At 43.3% G+C, this 18,645-nt stretch overlaps 1 protein-coding gene across 1 annotated transcript; it reads right to left on the bottom strand.

The window, feature by feature from the left end:
* Positions 1-163: 163 nt before the first annotated feature.
* Positions 164-16,555, bottom strand: PARD6B (par-6 family cell polarity regulator beta). The gene is made up of 3 exons (XM_038572595.1): positions 16,428-16,555; positions 11,447-11,669; positions 164-3,323 (listed from the first exon to the last, which is right to left on the bottom strand). The coding sequence occupies exons 1-3, from the start codon at positions 16,491-16,493 to the stop codon at positions 2,500-2,502; spliced, it is 1,113 nt and encodes a 370-aa protein (XP_038428523.1). The 5' UTR covers positions 16,494-16,555; the 3' UTR covers positions 164-2,499.
* Positions 16,556-18,645: the final 2,090 nt, after the last annotated feature.

The following is an 18,645-nucleotide window of genomic DNA, read 5'->3' as shown; positions in this document are numbered from 1 at the left end:
AAAAATCAAAAGGAGGCCAGGATGTCGTTATAACTTGGCAATTTTCTTCCTACTCATTTTATTTATTTATTTATTTATTTATTTATTTACCTATTCATTTTATATAATGAGTGCTCGGTAAATATCTGTTGGGTGACTTTTCATATATTTGCAAACAAGAAAGTAGCCTTTATACAAGTCTATCTTTATTTGTAAAAAATAATATACAACTAAAGCTAATTTGATTTTTAAAATCAAAGTTCATTTAGTGATAATGTACATTTTATAATAAAATTGTAGTAAAATACTGACATTTGATAGTTTAAACAAAGTATCATTCATGTAAAAATCATGTTGTCGCATGTAAAATTTAATTAGAAAATTCATAGTTCACAAAAGTACATATATTTTGTTGATAGCTCATGAGAACATTATCTTAAATTTACTCAAGATACAGAACAAAATTCACAGTTAGGCTTGACATTTAGTACTATAAAATTTTATGCTTAATCCTCTGTTAATAAGGTACACTTGAAATAACTGATTCAGGCTACCAACGAACTGACATTTTACTGCATAACCAAGATCTATTGGTTTTACAATATGTCTAGCAATCAATTATTTCACCAATAATTTAAATGAGAAATCTAGTTTTAAACACCATTGACATATACCCTTAGCAGGATAATTAAAATAAAAAGCACTAGCAGCTTTGATTTACATTTTCATGAAGACATATAAGACAAATCTGTACTTTATAGTTAAAATTTGTACAAAAAGTCAAGCCCTGAAGTATTTTTCCAAGAGAAAAGTTCTGATGTTAAAACTCTGTTTAAAAAAAGAGAGAGAAAGAGAGAGAGGTAGTGTGTGAAAGGATTTTTACTTAAAAGGTTGAACCCCTGCACCGCTCATAATATAAATGAAATTTAACCTACATGTTAACATTTTGCCATTCAAGAGTCAAATTTCTAGAACTCACAGGTTATGGCTGGAATGCCGTCAAAAAATAGTGGTATACAAGTGGAAGAGTTTGGTGAATTCAACAAAAAAAAGTACATTGCGTTACATAGTGTTGTGCAGTTAATAGTTTAGTGATAATCTGTTTAGTGGTAACATGAGCAAAATACATGGAGTATTCGGAGTCAAGTGACCTTCCTTCAGTCCAAGACTTCTTCATGTATCTTTACCATAGAGAGAAAATATCCTTCAAAACGGAGTCGCTTAATTCTTCATTGTTTCCATAGCACGCAACTGTTACAAAGGTACCCATTCTAGCCCTACCATAAAATTAATTAATAAATAACTCTGAGAGAAATAGCCATAAGCCCCAGGGAACTTATGGACCTCACACTATTCTTGGTTTCTATATACAGGCATACTGCAGTGCTTGTGCACGTTGTACAATGGAATCAGGTGAGGAATGGAAGTTAGCAGCCTTACCCTTCACTTGTTCTAAGTGGATGCGTTGGAAAGTAATAAATAGCCTCATAAAATTAATAGCAATAAACTCTACCTGCCTGAGGTGAATACTCTATATTTTTTTCCATAAAGTGTAGACAGTGTTCCTAGAAATCCCATGAAGGAAAAACCAAATATCTCATATAAAAAAAGTGCACAAGTTTGTCCTGTGTGTAAAAATCTCTTAAGTTGGGTGCATTTTTTTAAATCCAAAATGATTCATACTACTTGAATATATTAAAAGTGTATGAAAGCACACCAACAAAACACGCATAAACAACAAAAGGAATGATTTCTAATGATAGGAATGAGGATGAGATTAAGGAGTCTCATGTGCTACCACCGTTGAATGGAACTGCCTTTTACCATGTTAAGTTACATGCATATGGAATGAGCATGTAAATATGAAACTTGCAGGATGAATATGATTTGAACTTGAACAACTGTTACAGTTTCTTAATTCAGGAACATGGCTTCAATGTTTTATAACATAGGAGGTAACTCCCAAAAATAGGCAATTGGTTTGATTTCTTAGATACTAGAAGAAAAAAACATTTGAAAAAATTACTTGTAACAATTAGCAACAAAGGAACAGACATTAGAAAATCAACATAAAATACAGGGAACATAGAAGCTGAGGTCCCCAAGATACCAAAGGACAGAATCAGATTTCTTCACATTAGAATTTAAAAAAATATACTTAAAGAAAAAGCTAACCGGGCTCTGCACAGCAGGTTAAATATGCAACCACTTCAAATGGAAATGATCTGGTCCTCTCCTAGTTCTGAAAATGTGCTCTAACATCCAGTTCTCTATAGACAAAATAGCAAAAAGCATATAATTTCATTAGCAAAGGCCCCTTTCTGACTTAAACTCACCTCTGACAAACTGAAGTTTATATTAACAATTATCAAACTACTATTTTAATAACATTTTAAGCTTGCAATATTATTTTTCTCATGCCTACTCCAGGTCACTGGTTCAGAGGTATATATGCTTTAAACTAGCCAAATTTACAAGTCCCTATGGTGTCCTCACTCCGAAGACATTCAGACAAAGGTTTCATAGTGTTATAATTGTTCCATCTTCTTCTAAGAGTTTTTGATCCGGAGCACGTGTTTCTGTGTTTGTGCCACTTGCTATGGGGGCTAAGCTCACTTCATTGGAAGGAATAAAACCATTCTGTCCAGACTCAAAACTGAGTTCTATTTGTGTTAATGATTCGAAGCTCTCGGTATTAGGAACAGCTTTAGGAATCTGCTGGGGCACTCCGTTATCTTCAATAATAATGTCATCTTCATCACTGTCTTCATCCTCTGGCTCAAAGCTTGGTTCTACCTGCTGGGGATAGCCCAGGAGACTGTTATCCGTGGACTGGCCAGAGCTGCCGGAAGTCCGACTGTTCCGAACAACATTATTCCTCTGGTTTGCTGGTCTCACTGTTATGATGAGGTTGCGGCTGTTTGCGATCATCATGTCTGTTACTTGATCAAGACTCTTCCCTGAAACTTCTATGCCGTTAACTTCTAAAACTTCATCATTAACAGCTAATAGTCCTGTGCTTTGGGCCAGGCCTCCTGGGACAAGTCTGGATATAAAGATCCCTGGGACCTTCTCTAAGCCATGCGGTGTGACCCTGACACTGGAGCCATCCCGGATGTAGAATCCTAAAGGTTTCTCAGTGCCGTATTTGTAAAGACGAACCCTACGATGTGTTTCTGGGAGAATATCCACGTCTATGATAGAAGACACAGGTCTGAAGTCTTGGGGCATACTAATGACTATATGTGGCTTTTTTCTGTGGTTGTCAGGACGTAATACATTGGTCAAAACATTTTTCTTCTTTATTAGTGTGTCTGTACCAAAGGCACTGTAGTCTGCTTCTTCTGTTTAAAAATAAAATAAAATAAAATTACAGAAATGCTGTAAAAACACCCATTTAACCACAGTTGAATCTATATAGAAGGGATAACTCACATGTGTTGGTACATAAACAATTTAAATATTAGCTTGTTTTTAATCATCAAAATATAGTGCAGTAGTTAGATTTGCTGAACTAACACACAACCACTAGGGGGCCCTCTCAAGCACACGTCATAAAATCCCAAATGCTGAATTTGATAAACCTCAAGGATGATTAAATAAAATTGAGGGGAAAATGAAATTCTGATAAGCCTTACGAACGCATTCTGAAACATCATTTCAAATGAGTTACTTAAAATGTATTTTCCCTTCATTTGTTTTTTAAGAAACTCCAGGCTGGCTGTCTATCTCTTACTCAATGATCTAAAATGGGACACTTATGATTCCCAAGGTAAATCAAGAGAACGAACCTACACCACAGGCTAGCTGGGCAGATAATGTAATTAAATGAAACAGTATGCAATGTAATTAGATGAATGTATATCTAGAACTTAGGAAATTTTGGTTTTCTGCAAATAAATGTTCTCCTCTCAATTTTCTGGGGGGAGTTCTTCATTTTCATTTCCTTACTTTGGAAAACTTTTTTCTTTACTGTGTGAAAAACAATGAAATGCAAAGGAATCTGTCTCGGCAGTAGTGGCGGCAGCGCAGACAACACAGAGTGGGAGGACTGGCAAACTGGAGCGCCCTGGCCTCCTGGAACGGCACAGTGGCCCCTTGCTCCTGGCAGTCTTTCTTCGTCTATAGCAATCTGTGTGGCCAAATCCAATTTGCCACGGAGCCTTGTTTTTTAAGTGAAAATTTTCTCATTTTTAAATGCTGACACCCAATTAAATAACAACAAAACCCAGTTTGAGTCAAATAACATCTGTGAGTTGAATTCATTCTTCCAGCCAGCAGTCTATAATCTCTGATGTAAACTAAGGGAAAACTGGGCATCTAAACCCAGATACACATTCTTAAATCACACTGCTGCAGGAAAAGACCTACAAACAAAACACCTCATCAGAGAATGAGAGGTAGAAAAGGAAATGAAATCATCAGGCATAAAACTTGAAATTATGTTTCAAATATAACAAAGAAGAAACTTAAAAGTCAGAATCTTCAAGGGTAAAAATATATTTCATAAGAACAAAGGAGACAAAAGCCCCCTCCCACAAGGAGCTAATTCAAAACCCTAGTCTCAGCTACTGCTCCAGACAACAGTACTCTCAAACTGAACTGTGGTTGGACAGGGTTCAGTTTACATGCTTTCCCTTGACTCTCACACTCTATTGACAATTATAATCATCTTTCCTCTCTAAACCAGGAAATTAAGGGTACAAAATAATGATTAAGAGTACAAAATACAGAGAAAAGACTGGATCTTAATTTTCTTGGTGGGCCAATACCTTACCCATGTACAAACGAGTATTAAGTGTCAGGTGTGTGACTGAGTATGGAGAACCTTGGTATTTTTTCTGTGCTTCTTTAACATTCTTCAAAATGTTGCAGAGAAACATACAAGACTAAGGGTACCTTAATTTTTGGCATTTTTCCCTTCTGGGGATAACTGTCTTCATTTATAAAGTATGTACACTGTGTTCTCAGAGACAAATTTATTTATAATTCGGCTTTGGAAATTAACCCACTGACAGGAGAATCTTTTTGGCAACATTTAACCAAGAGCCTATCAATGGTAGTCTTCTACTTAATGTATTTTCTCAAAAGTATATGTTTTCATTTTAAAACAATTAAGAAAACTCACATAATATTTATAAGGAAAATTCGAGACCATACACACTGAGAACAAAATTAAGTTGCCTGCATGGGAAACCCGATGAAAAAAAAAGAGAAAACCACCCCAAATCTGCATAATTTGGCATCGCATCCAGACTGTTTGAATGCTCTCTGCTAAATTCTCAAAAGCAATATGCCCCAGTACAAAGGCACCTTTGTTCTCCCATCTAGCTAATCAGTTTCCAGCCACTGGGAAAAGAAATATTTTGGCAGAAAGCCAGGGTGCAGAGTGTTAAAGTGTAAAGGTGACTGTCCACAGGGAACCAGGAGTTCACTTTCTACCTGAGTCTGTGTATCAAAGCACTAAGCTGAGAATAAGATGGAAAGTTTGCAAACCGGGTTCACAGCAACCTCCCTGCTGTAAAAACCCAGGCTTATGCAACAGAACATGATACAGGCTTATACAGCAATCCCTCCCTCATCCCAAGCCTGTCCCTCAGCCACAATCTCGGCTGACTACAATCAACAAGGATCCACTTGGAATGCCTCTGAGTAGCCAAACTGCATGTTTCACTTCCTTACATGCAGAAAGCACAGTCCTGTGCTTTACTTATAGAGGGACCTTGTGGGTACTCCCTCTAGACCTCTTACTCTTTAAACAGTTAATTCCGAAAAGCCTGGTTATCTCATTCCTTAACTCCCAGAGTTCCAAGTCACAGATTCAGAGCAGGGGGGTCAGGGTCTAGTAGTGGTAGGCACAGATACACAAAATAAAAGCCTACAGTGTTAAAGCAAACATGGGGGGGGGGGGGAGCGGAGAGAAAAAACCAAAACCCAAACCCTCAAATAATCCCCATCATCATCCGTGTACAGTAACAAAACAGTAACAGTTCATGGTAGGGTCATCAAGAAAGTTCAAGATTATGACCCATTTGAAGTTCAGTGAGAAGACAGGGAAGAATGAAGTAATTTTTGTAATTCTTCTATTCCAAGGTTGACAACCTTCTCCCCTGAAGAGCTGTATGTAAGTACTTTAGGTACTACAGGTCATACAGTTGCTGCTCCAAGACCAGCCATAGCCAATACATAAAGGAATGAGCATGGCTATGTTCCAAGAAAACTTTATTTACAAAAACAACCAGCAAGCCTTGTTTGCCAACCCTTGTTCTAATCCAAAATGGTTAAATGAACTAGATCTGGCAACTTTTAATGGATTAAACATCACCTAAAGCAATATTCAAACTAAGCAAATCCCTCCCCTTCCTAATATAAGAATAACCAATCACTAAACATTTCAGAATCATTGCAATGAGGCCAAGCTTTGTGTTCTACGCTGCAGATTCAGCAAACAAAAGAGTTAAGGTGGGTGCTTGCTTTCATGGTGCTTACTTACAGTGACAAGAGGAGATGGCAATTAGCAACTGCAAACAAGTTATTACAAAAGGAGCCAAGAGCAGTGGGGTAGGAGCCTAACCTGGCTTGCCAGGTGAGGCAAGGCTTCTTCTTCTTCTTCTTTTTTTTTTTTTTTAACAATTTTATTTATTTATTCATGAGACAGAGAGAGAGAGAGGCAGACACAGGCAGAGGGAGAAGCAGGCTCCATGCAGGGAGCCGACGTGGGACTCGATCCCGGGACTCCATGATCACGCCCTGAGCCACCCAGGAATCCCTGAAGCAAGGCTTCTCCAGGGAATTGACGTTTGTGCTGAGATCGGAAAAGAAGCCAGTAGCTAATCAGGTAGAGAGAAGGAAGAATGTTCTAGGCAGAGGATCTAACAAATATAGAGAAGGGCAGGATGAAGTAGGCGAAGAAATCCAATAGGGAGAAGGAGGGGAGGGAGGAGGAGGAGCCAAGAGCCCAGCCAGAGGCCAAGCAGACAAGCCCCCACCCCCCCAGGGATTATGGATTTCAGCCTAAGGGCAATGGGAAGATAGGGGATTACTGCTGTCATTTTGGATGGTGCCTGGCCTGGAGCAGAGGCAGTGCTGATGGGGAAACAAATCCCCAAAATAATTAGAACCATTGTAATAGGCTTGGTGACAGACTGAACAACAGGTATGTGTCATAGGTGACACCCAGGTTTCTGTCGTGAGCAACTAGTATCATATACTCTTCTTAATACAGCTTACAATTAAGATGCATATCTCTTAGAGCATTTCTAAATCAAACTGAATTCATTAAAAAGTAATCTGAAAGTACACCTACAAACTAATGTCCACTGCACAGTTCTCAGAGAGGGCTAAGTGCCTGCCCGGGTGTCTGGGCCACCAAGCCATGTCTTAAGCGTGACAATACATAAAGCAAGTAAGGCCTTTCTAGTGTCCCCAACTCTTGAATAAATCCAAGGTGTAAATGCGTTTGTCTGAGGTCATACAAACACAGGTGCTAGCACAGCAAGAAGTTGTGGTGTGGAAATCCTGATCAGATCAGGTGAGGAGTCTGTGCTCATCCAGACCCCAGACCTGGTTGCCCATCATGACTTAAACTCCAACAGGGGATGGGGGGTGGCAAAAGATCTGGGAATCCTCTTTGTGAACATAACTCTTCAGATAGCAGGGGTTTTGTTTTCTTTTGTTTCTGCTTCCACGTTAATAGCCCTAGAGTAGGGAGTTTTTCTTTTAAAATAAACTTTTAGGGGAATCTGGGTGGCTCAGAGGTTGAGCATCTGCCTTTGGTTCAGGTCATGATCCCAGGGTCCTGGGATCGAGTCCTGCATCCGGCTCCCCACAGGGAGCCTGCTTCTCCCTCTGCCTGTATCTGTCTCCCTCTGTGTGTCTCATGAATAAATAGATGAAATCTTCAAAAATAAATAAATAATAAATAAATATATAAATATTTAAATAAATAAATAATTTTTTATGGAACATAAAACCTTTCAAGATATGCAATGATACAATCTTTGAATTCACACTATATAGTTTATGCATTCAACTCTGAGCTTTCATTTCAAAGAAACTTCTAGTAGATGCATCAGATTTTAAAAGATCACAATCTTTAAAATTTAAATTTTAAGATTAAAAAAATTTAAAATCTAAGCTTTAAAAAATGGTTTTAAAGCTTGCTTCTTAAAAAATCACTTGGTGTCATACAACTGCTGCCCTGTTGATTCCTAAACTGGAGCCAACAAGCCAAGAAAACAGAAAACGTATTGTAATGAAGTAGTAAAATATCACTATACTTAATGTTATGCTTTATATTAATTTCCTGAATTTAATGTCCATTAAAGTTTACCTAAAATCAGCTTTCTGCTCAAGCATCTGTTGTTTTGTTTTTTAAGATTTATTTATTTATTCATGACAGAGAGAGAGAGAGGTAGAGACACAGGCAGAGAGAAGCAATGCAGGGAGCCGGATGTGGGACTCGATCCCTGGACCCAGGACCATGCCCTGAGCCAAAGGCAGACAGACGCTCAACCGCTGAGCCACCCAGGTGTCCCAGCATCTGGTGAGCTTTAAAAAGAAAAAAAGTATCACTGTGAATCACAGGGTGCCATGTAAGTCTGTAAGACAGACAATAAACGAGATAACTCATATATATGAGGTAATTCCAGGTCTGATAAAGATTGCAGGGTCAGGGGGCTTTGGCTAGGGTGGTCCAAAGAGACCCCTCCGAGAAAGTTATTTGTGGTAAGATCTGAAGAACGAGGAGGAAGCCACAGAGAAGCAAGGAGAAAAGCAAGCACAAACGCAGAGGGACAGCAACAACCTTTCCCAGTTTGAGAAAGCAAGCCAGCCAGCCCGGTCAGCTACAATGAGGGAGTGGGGGAATGGAGAAGGATGACGTTGTGAAGTCCAAAGCAGGAAGGGTTTATTCTGGATGCTGTGGGAAGCAGCTGGGGGTAGGGGGATGGGCATTAAACAGGAATAACTTGACCAGCTTACTTTTATGCTTTCCTTAAGTCATACTTGTATTACATTTATATTCTTAAAAATAAAAATGCTGTTGAATGCACTGCCTATTTCTAAATAAAACATTTTTTTTTTTTTTAAGAGGGAAGGGAGGGGGAGAGGGAGAGAGAATCCTAAGCAGGCTCTCCACACCCAGTGCAAAGCTGAACCAGGCTCAACGTCACAACCCTGAATCATGACCTGAGCCAAAACCAAGAATCAGACACTTAACCCAATGAGCCACTCAGGCGCCCCCTTCTAAATCAAATTCTAAGGGCTGTTTACTATTGTACATTTATTTCTAGGACATAGAAAACTTCTTCTGTTCACATGTAAATGTATCTAAAATGCAAACAGAAGAACATAATCATCCTTAACAGATGTGAGGATTAATCCCACAATCATTAAGTGTTACAACGCCAGTAATAGAAACATATAGGGGGATAATACAACTCCTGTCATCTAACAGAAAGGATAATCCAACAAAATTTTGTCAGATGGCAGTAGTTTAAAAATAGTCACTCCACATTTGAATACACCTTCCAAACAGCAGTGAAGTTTTTAATGAAAGTTATTGCTAACAAGAATGGCCTACTTATCAATAGTTATTGACATTATTCTCCTTGAAATGACAAGTTTCACTTGAATGCTTTATCTTCTCTTCTCTACTGATGGTGTCTCCAACAGTCTATACAGAGTCTATCGCTGGTCTTCATCTCTGCGAGGCCTTATCTCCTGAGAATTTCAACTATCACTTTTCCACAGATTTTCAGTCTTCCCTGACTGGGCCTCTAGATTTTTTTTTAAATACAGATTTTATTTACTTATTTGACAGAGAAAGAGAGAGAGAGAGAGAGAACACAAGCAGGGGTCTGGCAGGCAGAGGCTGAAGTGGGCTTCCTGCTGAGCAGGGAGCCCAATGTGGGGCTGGATCCTGGGACCCTAGGGAATCATGACCTGAGCCTAAGGCAGCTGCTTAACCCACTGGGCCACCAAGGCACCTCAAGGGGCTCTAGATTTTGATCCAAGTTTCCTGTCTACCATTTCCAGATGTGGAGTGGTTAAAACTCACCAGCCTAAATATCCTAAAACCAAACCCATTTTCTTTCCAAGTTAATCTCCCTCTTCCAAATTGTTTGTTTATGGCACCATCCCAGCCATAAGACCCAGACCCAGAAAGCTGTGGGACTCCTCTACAACTCCCTGCCCTCCAGTGGGGAGCACAGTGGAAAGCACAGTGACTCTCAAATGATCAGATAAGCCCTCTTTATCTGACACTCCTACTTCGTCACTTGCCTCCTCCACTGGGGCAGCTTCTGAGCTATCCCTTCACCACCAGCTCCTTGCTCTCTCCTCTTAAGACCACTGCTCACTCCAACTCAACCCCCAAAAAACAAATCAATCTCCCTAGATTAACACTCTAATTGTACCACGCCACTGATAAGTATCTATGAAATCCACCTCAGGGGTCTCTGGGAAAATTAATTTGTGTTTCTAAGTACTTTGTAAAGAGTCAAGTGATATGGACATGTTACTGTTAGAGGTTTATTTTGTTGGTGGACTTTAGTTCCTCCAAACCCAGAAACACAAGCTACATAATCAGTGGAATTTCAAAGCCCTGGGAGTGGTCCAAGACTTATCAACTGATTGGAAATAAAGTTTCACCTTCAAGGTTAATTCCTACCCATTCTCTCAAACTGCTCTCTGGGTTGGTTTATAAACATGGTAAGGCTTTCATTATCCCACCAATACTGAGCTTGCTGCTGTCACGCGGGCTTTCTAAACCTCTTTGTTTACCAAAGAAAAAAGAAATAAATGGCACACATCAGGCCTAGGTAGGGGCAGGCAGATACAGACACAGAGAAGGCCACAAAGTTAAAAAAAAAAAAAAAAAGTTATAAAACTCAAAATACTTTTGAAAATGCTTGTCATACAGAATGGTTATTTCAAATGTTCTTTTGCAAGATTAGTATCAGCATTTAAATCCCTCTAAAATAATGACTTGCGGGGATCCCTGGGTGGCGCAGCGGTTTAGCGCCTGCCTTTGGCCCAGGGCGCGATCCTGGAGACCCCGGATCGAATCCCACATCGGGCTCCCGGTACATGGAGCCTGCTTCTCCCTCTGCCTATGTCTCTGCCTCTCTCTCTCTCTCTCTCTCTCTGTGTGACTATCATAAATAAATAATAAAAAAAATAAAAAATAAAAAAATAAAATAAAATAATGACTTGCTATCTAATTTTCCAGATAATTAACCAACTTTATTTGTGACAGGTTATCTATCAAGTGGCAAATACAGCACTTGAAAGTTGGCTGCCACCAAAAAACTGGAATCTTTCTCTGATTTCAAAGTCATAGTCTATCTTTCTGGAATGGACAAAATTCTATTCAACAAAGTAGAGGATTCAATGCATATCCTATCAATGAGGAAAATAAAGTACTTTTATTTCTAAAACAATTTTTTTACCCAGTGGTACTTACCCTTTTTTTGTATAAAAATCCTAAGCAGTGGATTGGCCGTTGAAACAGCTTTGTGATAATTATCATCATTATTTATAGGTAGTAAGTCTCCATGGATGTCTGCATAGCCTACTAAAACGTCAACATTGGGTATCTTATGAACATGTTGCAGTAATCCATAAAACTCCTCAAATTTTCCAGGTTTTGATCTTTCCAGTGAAAACCGACGAAATTCAGCTCCAAACTACAAATACAATAAACATAGTAATTAACAAGAAAGCAAAGCAAGAGTAACAGGACCCAATCTGAAAATGCATTCCATAGGCAAATTAACAGCCATACCATTTACCTTAATAAAAAAGATAGTTGCAGTGACACAGTCTATTATCAGAAATCTCATTATCTGGAGATAAAACAGCATAAGAGAGGTACAGGAATGTGCCTTCTAACTGCTACGTCTCTGAAGGGCATTCCCTTCAAGAGATGCAGGCTCTACTCAATCCCTGGGGTACTCGGGCCTCACTGGGGACTGTCCTGCAATAGTGACTCAGCTCAAACCCTGTCTGGAGCCCAGATCCTGACAGCAGTCGTCTTCCCACTCAGGCCATGGGGTAAAAACGCTGTGACCAAATCTTTATTTTGGCTATTAGCAAAAAGCACCTAAATTTCTTCCTCTATAAAAGGGATTATGATTTCATAGGAAGTGGCAAAAATTAATAGCAACATATAAAAAAGGGACTTTGAACTTCTTGGCATTAATAAGGTACGATACACACGGGAGGTATATCATATAAGAAATAGGTCTAGAGATAAGGAGCATCTTCCATATGAGAACGCCGGAAAAAAGAAGCTTCATTAATACATAAAATATATACCCTACAACCATCCAATTAACGCAAGAAGTGTTTATGTGCTTGGCATAGTGTCTGAGCCCTACAGATGGAAAGGCTCAGGCCAGCAGCAGGAGCTTACTCATGAGTGCATAAAGAGGACAAAGACATCAGAGAGGTATTAAGGGACCAGAGAAACACCTCTATCATGCCCAATTCTGATTCTTACTCTAGAATCACACCTCTGCTCTCCAAACGCCAGCTTATAAAGTGGCTGTTATTCAGCACTCAGGACTGGCTTCATCTGGTCCCTGATAAACAGGATCTATGACTTACTATGGGCCCAGCGTGGCATTTCCTCCATGTGGAAACCTAGGTAAGGTTAATCAGCCTTCCTCTAAAAGTGTCCCAGTCACAAAAGTTTAGAAAATGCTACAAACCTATAATCACACTCTTAGGAATCACTGTGGAAACTAAATATTAAAGATTCAGTTTGGTTCTACGGTTAGTTTTTATTTTTATTATTTTATTTTATTTTTTTATTTTTAAATTTTTATTTATTTATGATAGTCACAGAGACAGAGAGAGAGAGAGAGAGAGGCAGAGACACAGGCAGAGGGAGAAGCAGGCTCCATGCACCGGGAGCCCGATGTGGGATTCGATCCGGGGTCTCCAGGATCGCGCCCTGGGCCAAAGGCAGGCGCCAAACCGCTGCGCCACCCAGGGATCCCAGTTTTTCTTTTTTTTTTTTTTAATTTTAAACAAATGTTTGCCAAATGTGTTCAACCACTGAAATCATTTTTCCTCTAAATACCTACTATTGGGATCCCTGGGTGGCGCAGCGGTTTGGCGCCTGCCTTTGGCCCAGGGCGCGATCCTGGAGACCCGGGATCGAATCCCACGTCAGGCTCCTGGTGCATGGAGCCTGCTTCTCCCTCTGCTTATGTCTCTGCCTCTCTCTCTCTCTATGTGACTATCATAAATAAATAAAAATTAAAAAAAAAAAACCTACTATTAACAAGAAATACTAATGTATCCTAATGTAATGTAGTACTAACACAGCCTTAAGCATCATGCAGAGAAAGTCCCCGTCAGGATAATTTGAGCAGGTTACAAATGTGTTAATTCATCTTCACTAGGACCTATGACATAGCTGGAGTCACTGTATCTGTTACACTGAAGAAGTTCATCAGTACTAATACTACTCATTAGTATTAAATTAAAACCTCGCTAAAACCTCTTACTTCTAATAAATAAAAGTTTCCAAAACACATTCCTGAAAATAAACATCAACATTTGTCAAGAACACAAGGTGACTCATACCTAAAACTCTCAAAAAGTTTAGTCACACCTTCATGTTTCAAAGTAAATAAAAACTCGGCAACACCCTTCATATCAGAGCTAGTCTTATGATGTTATCAAAAGTCAGTTTCTCCTCCATGTTCTTTATTCTGGTATCACAATGCAAAGCTCCTAGTGCTTTCTGATTCATGCCAGGGTTTATCACTTCTCCAGGTACGTGAATGAAAGTTAACATCTAACAATTGAACATCGCAGGGCTCCAGCGTCTTTGTTAAAGCTTTTGGGTGAAAATCCTTTGCTCAACATGTATTTCTCTTCCTTATAGGTTATGATAAAAACAATGAAAAACTGTATGGCTTCATAGCAGATGTGCCCTTTTGCAAATGTTAGCAGAAAACAAAACCAAACAAGAGAAACTGTTATGCTTCTTGCAGAGAAACAATAGGATTAAGAGAACGTTTTACTACATGAAGAAAAATACTAAGACAGACATAAAATTAAGACCGAGTCAACAACTTTTCACTACATGAACCATTTATAACTCTTTAGGCCAATCTAGTTTGTCCTGGCCACCCAGGATGTGGCCTTCTCCCAGCATCTGTTGGTACATTCGAGAAATGCAAAGTTAATTTTAATGCTGTTTGCCCATGAATAATAAGTAGAAAATGTACGGCCCAAAGACTGTTCCAAGGTTACTGAGGGATATCACCTTCATTATTAAGAACTTCCCCAGCTCTGCTCAGATGATACAGTTGACACTGTTTTCTATGCAGAAGAAAAAGAGATCTTGAAATGTGGATCTGCACGTTACCTGGCTGTGGTTACAACTTCCCGACAATCAGTTTTGAAAAAAGCTGTGATATCACCAAGGCAGGGACAAAGAGAAATATTGTTTCAAACATCTGTCTAAATACTTTTTAAATGATAAAGATGACAAGTGTTTCATTTAATCCACTAAAAATAAATGTCTCAACAATATCTATTTAAAACAGTGTCACAGATGCTAAAAACAGTACCTAATATTGTGTCTATTCAGCAAGATCTAGAACAACAAGAGGAACCACACCTCATTTGGTGCAGGTCCTCAGAATGCCTCGATTCTATTTAAGAGACATGGTTCACTACGAGTGCAGCATGGCAGCTCAAATATACAACGTGTAGTACAGATGTAAGTGTGGGAAAGATTCACAGGTCAGTTGAGAGAAGAGAAAGGGCAGAAAGCCTGAAATTCCAGTCCCAAAAGTGCTCCAGGTTTCTAGTCCAGGAGATAAATTACCATTTGATTGTATTTATCGGTGCACCTAGACTCTCTACTCATTTTTTTCCTACGATAAAAAGTTCAAGACTTGTTACCAAGATTAGGACCACAAACTGAATTTTAAGATTATGCAATATCATAAGTGTTTTTCTTTTCTTAACCTCAACCCCCACAGACGCAAACTAGATTTATGGCAGAAATGCCTGAGAAAGTTCAACCAGTGGGCACAGAACCACTACCGCTGCTATACCGCTCGAGGAAAAATCCTGTATATTTGGAGTCATCTTAACCCTTAGCTCAAGCCATGTCCCTTCAATTTGCTCTAGTGATTCTGTGCAGGGCACAGGAAAGAAAAAACACAGTCCTTAAATTGCTATAATTACATTTCTATTCTTATTAAGCAGAACGGTTTCTGTGAACCCACTTGCCTATCCTGCTCCAGAGGTCACAAATAACATTTTCAAACGATGTTTAAAATGAATGTAGATACTCTTGATGTGAAGATCTCAGTTCCCAGCAACTCACAGAACTTTGCTTATCAGCTCTAGATAAAACCATTCCACCCCCAGGCTCCGGGGAGCTTTTCTTACTCCACTTCACTCAAAACCACTCCCTGATTTTGGATTTGCCCTCTGTAGTCTTACACTCAATGGTGTTTCGTTATTTTTGAAGCTGATCTGCTCGTACTGTTCTCCCATTCTTGTGTCTTGGTTTTGTTAACTGTTTTTAATGTTCTCAAAAACACGTTTGTTCTACAGAGTCTAGAAGTTATCTGTAAAAAGCCTTCCAGGTTTTGTCATAAAAGCAGAGCCTGGCGAAGTCATAACCTTTCTGACCCCTCCGTTTTCTCAAGAGAATCAAACTAGATTATCTGAGCTCCTTTGGCTCTTCAACTCACAAAATGCTTGCTGAAAATGCTGCTGTGGTTGCCGATCACCTTCAAATTCCAGCTCGAAACCCCCTTTGGAAAGCATTCTCTAACTAATCCCTACAGACTCCCCTGCTCGGGGAGCCTTGCAATTTAGGAATTCAGTGGATATGGACGGAATTTTCAGCAGGCTGGCATACCGTCGGTCAGGAAGGAAAACACTTGATGTGAAAAGGCAGCACGATGGAATGAAGAGAGCATCCAGCCTCAAACTGTAAAGGGCTACTCAAACGAAAGGTGATAGTGTTAATTCTTATAAATAGGACGCATACCAAAGGGAGTGCTGGAAAAATCCCTAGCAGGAAGCAAAGCCAACTTTCAAAGGGCTCTTCAGGGCCCTGGGCTCGCCGTCTCACCGCTCGATGCACCCCTGGACCACGGGAAGGGGTAACATTTTGTGACCGCGCGTGTTTCCAATACCTGCTACTCACAGGCCGGGAGCTACAACGTCCCCAAGCCTTCGCCCACACTGCGCTCAGACGCCTGCCATCCCCGCCCCGGGCTGAGACCCCAGGAGGGCAAGGGCTCCGCGGGCCTTCCCACCTGGGCCGGGAGCAAACGCAAGGCCCCACCCTCGCCCGCTTCTCGGCGAGTGCACCGGGCAGCCCCGCACGCCCCGCGGCCGCAGCCAGCGGGCAGCCCCGGCCCCCCGCCCCCGCCCCCGCCGGCCCCGGGCCCGCGCACCTTGCTCTTCACCTCCATGGTGCCCAGGCAGCCGCTGCCCGCCCCGTGCCGGTGGCTGCGGTTCATGCTGAGGCCGGGCCCCGCGGCGGCCTCCTGCGGCCGGGCCGCCCCTCGGGAGCGCGGGGAGTCGCGGCCGGCGGGACGGGGCCGGGGCCGGGGACGCGGCTGCGGCCCGGGCGCCTCCGCACCGGCACCTGCAGAGCGGCGGCCGCGACTCGGCTTCTGGGCGCGGAGCTCCGCTCGGCCGGCTGCTCGCGGCGGCACCGAGGGTCCGACTGGCTGCGCGGCGGGCGGGGACGCGACTCCCTCCCTCCGGGCCTCGGCGGCGGCCGCGACGGCGGAGGGGGCGGAGCACAGGCGACGGGCGCCGCGAGCTCGCTCCCGGCCGCCTCCCCCGCCGGCCCGCGCGCGCGCACCCGAGCCCGGGAGGGAGCCGCGGCGCGCGCGCGCTCACCTGCAGCCTCGGCAGAAGCCTCGGCGGCTCGCGCTCCGCCCACACCCAATAGGAAGCGCGCACCTGCGCCCGCGCCGCCAGCCAATCGAAACCCGCCTCGCGAGCGTGTGGGCGGGCCGCCTCCGCGAAAATCCCGCCTACCGCCTCGCGATTGGTCCCGCGCTGCGAGGGAGGGGCGGGATCACCTGAAGCCTTGGGCCCCCCTCCCCGGACCTAGCAGGAGAGCTGGAAGGCGCATGCGCGGGCTCTGGTGTTTCCGCCTCGGGAAGGCCGGCCGGAAGCGCGAGCGCACCTGGAGAGGCGCTGGGGCGGGGGCGTTTTGCGCAAGCGCAGGCGCAGGCGCGCGCCCGAGGGCCGGGTCGGGCGAGGGCGCGCCGGGCTGGGGGTGGGACCGCGCTGCCCCGCGGGGCCCCGGGGCGCGGAGGTGCCGCTGGCTTCGCGCCCGCCCCCGCCGCAGTCCGCTTTGGGGGCTGCAGTTGCAGAGGCTCCCCTCCACCGCCCGGCTGGGTGCTTCGGGAGTCCGTCTGCAACTCTGGCTACGGAATAAAAGTTCTCCCGCCTCTGCAACAGTTACTGGGGGAGAGCATCGGGGCTCCGCGGGCTCGGTTTCGTCCGCGGGTCCCAGGGGGTCGAGAGGGCGCCGCGAGGGAGGGGAAGTGGGCGGAGGCCCAGGGTGCATGGCCGCGCGCAGGACTTCGGATCGGCCTCCCAGGGCTTGCGTTAGGCTCTGCTCGCGAAGTCTTCTCCCTCCTCCAGCCGTTTCTTCGCCGTTTGCTGTTTCCACCAACGGCAGCCTCTGGACAATGTTCTTTTCTCCGTGGGGCGATAGAACTCCGTCCTTGATAAAAGACAACCCTCTGTTTTAAATGCCCCAGAGCGCGGTTCCTTCTCGCAGGGAGGCTGTTTAAAACAGTACTGGCCGCGCCAGGGAAGTGAGGAGGAGACCCTCCAGTGCCCCCCCCCCCCCACCTGCAGAGGGGCCGGCCTGACCTGGGGGTGGGGGCGGTTCATTCCACCGCAGTCCTGGGGCCTTGCGCTCATCTGCCTACTTCAAACCCCTCCTGACTCCTCGTACATCCTTCCCAGCATGTGGGTGACAAGCTTCCGTTTTTTCATGTTCTTGGACTCCTCTGCCTCTGCCCTAGAATGAAAGCGCCGAGGAGTCAGGACCACATCATCTCGCTGTTGAGCAGGTGGCATGGTACCTGACTCCGGGCAGGTACTCGGATAATGGCTTTGCTGGGCGCTGGTGCCCAGGGAGTGTGGTTTTTCCGTGCTAACTTTGCCCCACCTGGGCTCAAAGGTGAGAAGCCCATCTTTCCCCCTGGAGCTTTTCAATTCACCAAGTGTTTATTGGGGAATTTCAGGTCTTTCCTGGCCATTTTGAGTGGAAGTACAGATGAAAAGGATTCCATCTCGGGCAGCCTGGGTGGCTCAGCGGTTTAAGCACCTGCCTTTGGCCAACGGCATGATCCTGGAGTCCCAGGATCGAGTCCCACGTCAGACTCCCTGCATGGAGCCTGCTTCTCCCTCTGCCTGTGTCTCTGCCTCTATCATGAATAAATAAATAAAATCTTAAAAAAAAAAAAAAGGATTCCATCTCAAACTGAATAAGGCTGTGGCCTTCCGCCCCCTGTTCAAAAGCACCTGCTGATATGTGACTCAAGCTGTGCTGGACACGAATTGTGGTGTTGTGATGGGGCAGCTTCACAGTTTGATCTCCAGACCCCTCAATACCCTTAAAGATTATGGAGGGCCCCCAAG

This window comes from Canis lupus, chromosome 24 (assembly GCF_011100685.1).
Source record: "Canis lupus familiaris isolate Mischka breed German Shepherd chromosome 24, alternate assembly UU_Cfam_GSD_1.0, whole genome shotgun sequence".
Taxonomy (NCBI): domain Eukaryota; kingdom Metazoa; phylum Chordata; class Mammalia; order Carnivora; family Canidae; genus Canis; species Canis lupus.
The sequence above is the reverse complement of the archived record's forward strand: the minus strand, read 5'-3'. Positions and strand labels throughout refer to the sequence as shown.

What these genes read in the sequence shown, in the direction of transcription:
- PARD6B (XM_038572595.1), bottom strand. Translation starts at nt 16,493, where the DNA reads ATGAACCGCAGCCACCGGCACGGGGCGGGCAGCGGCTGCCTGGGCACC. An exon ending in CCATGGAGGTGAAGAGCAAG is followed by an intron (nt 11,670 to 16,427) that starts GTGCGCGGGCCC and finishes TTGTATTTGTAG; the next exon opens with TTTGGAGCTGAATTTCGTCG. An exon ending in GATTTTTATACAAAAAAAGG is followed by an intron (nt 3,324 to 11,446) that starts GTAAGTACCACT and finishes ATTTTTAAACAG; the next exon opens with AAGAAGCAGACTACAGTGCC.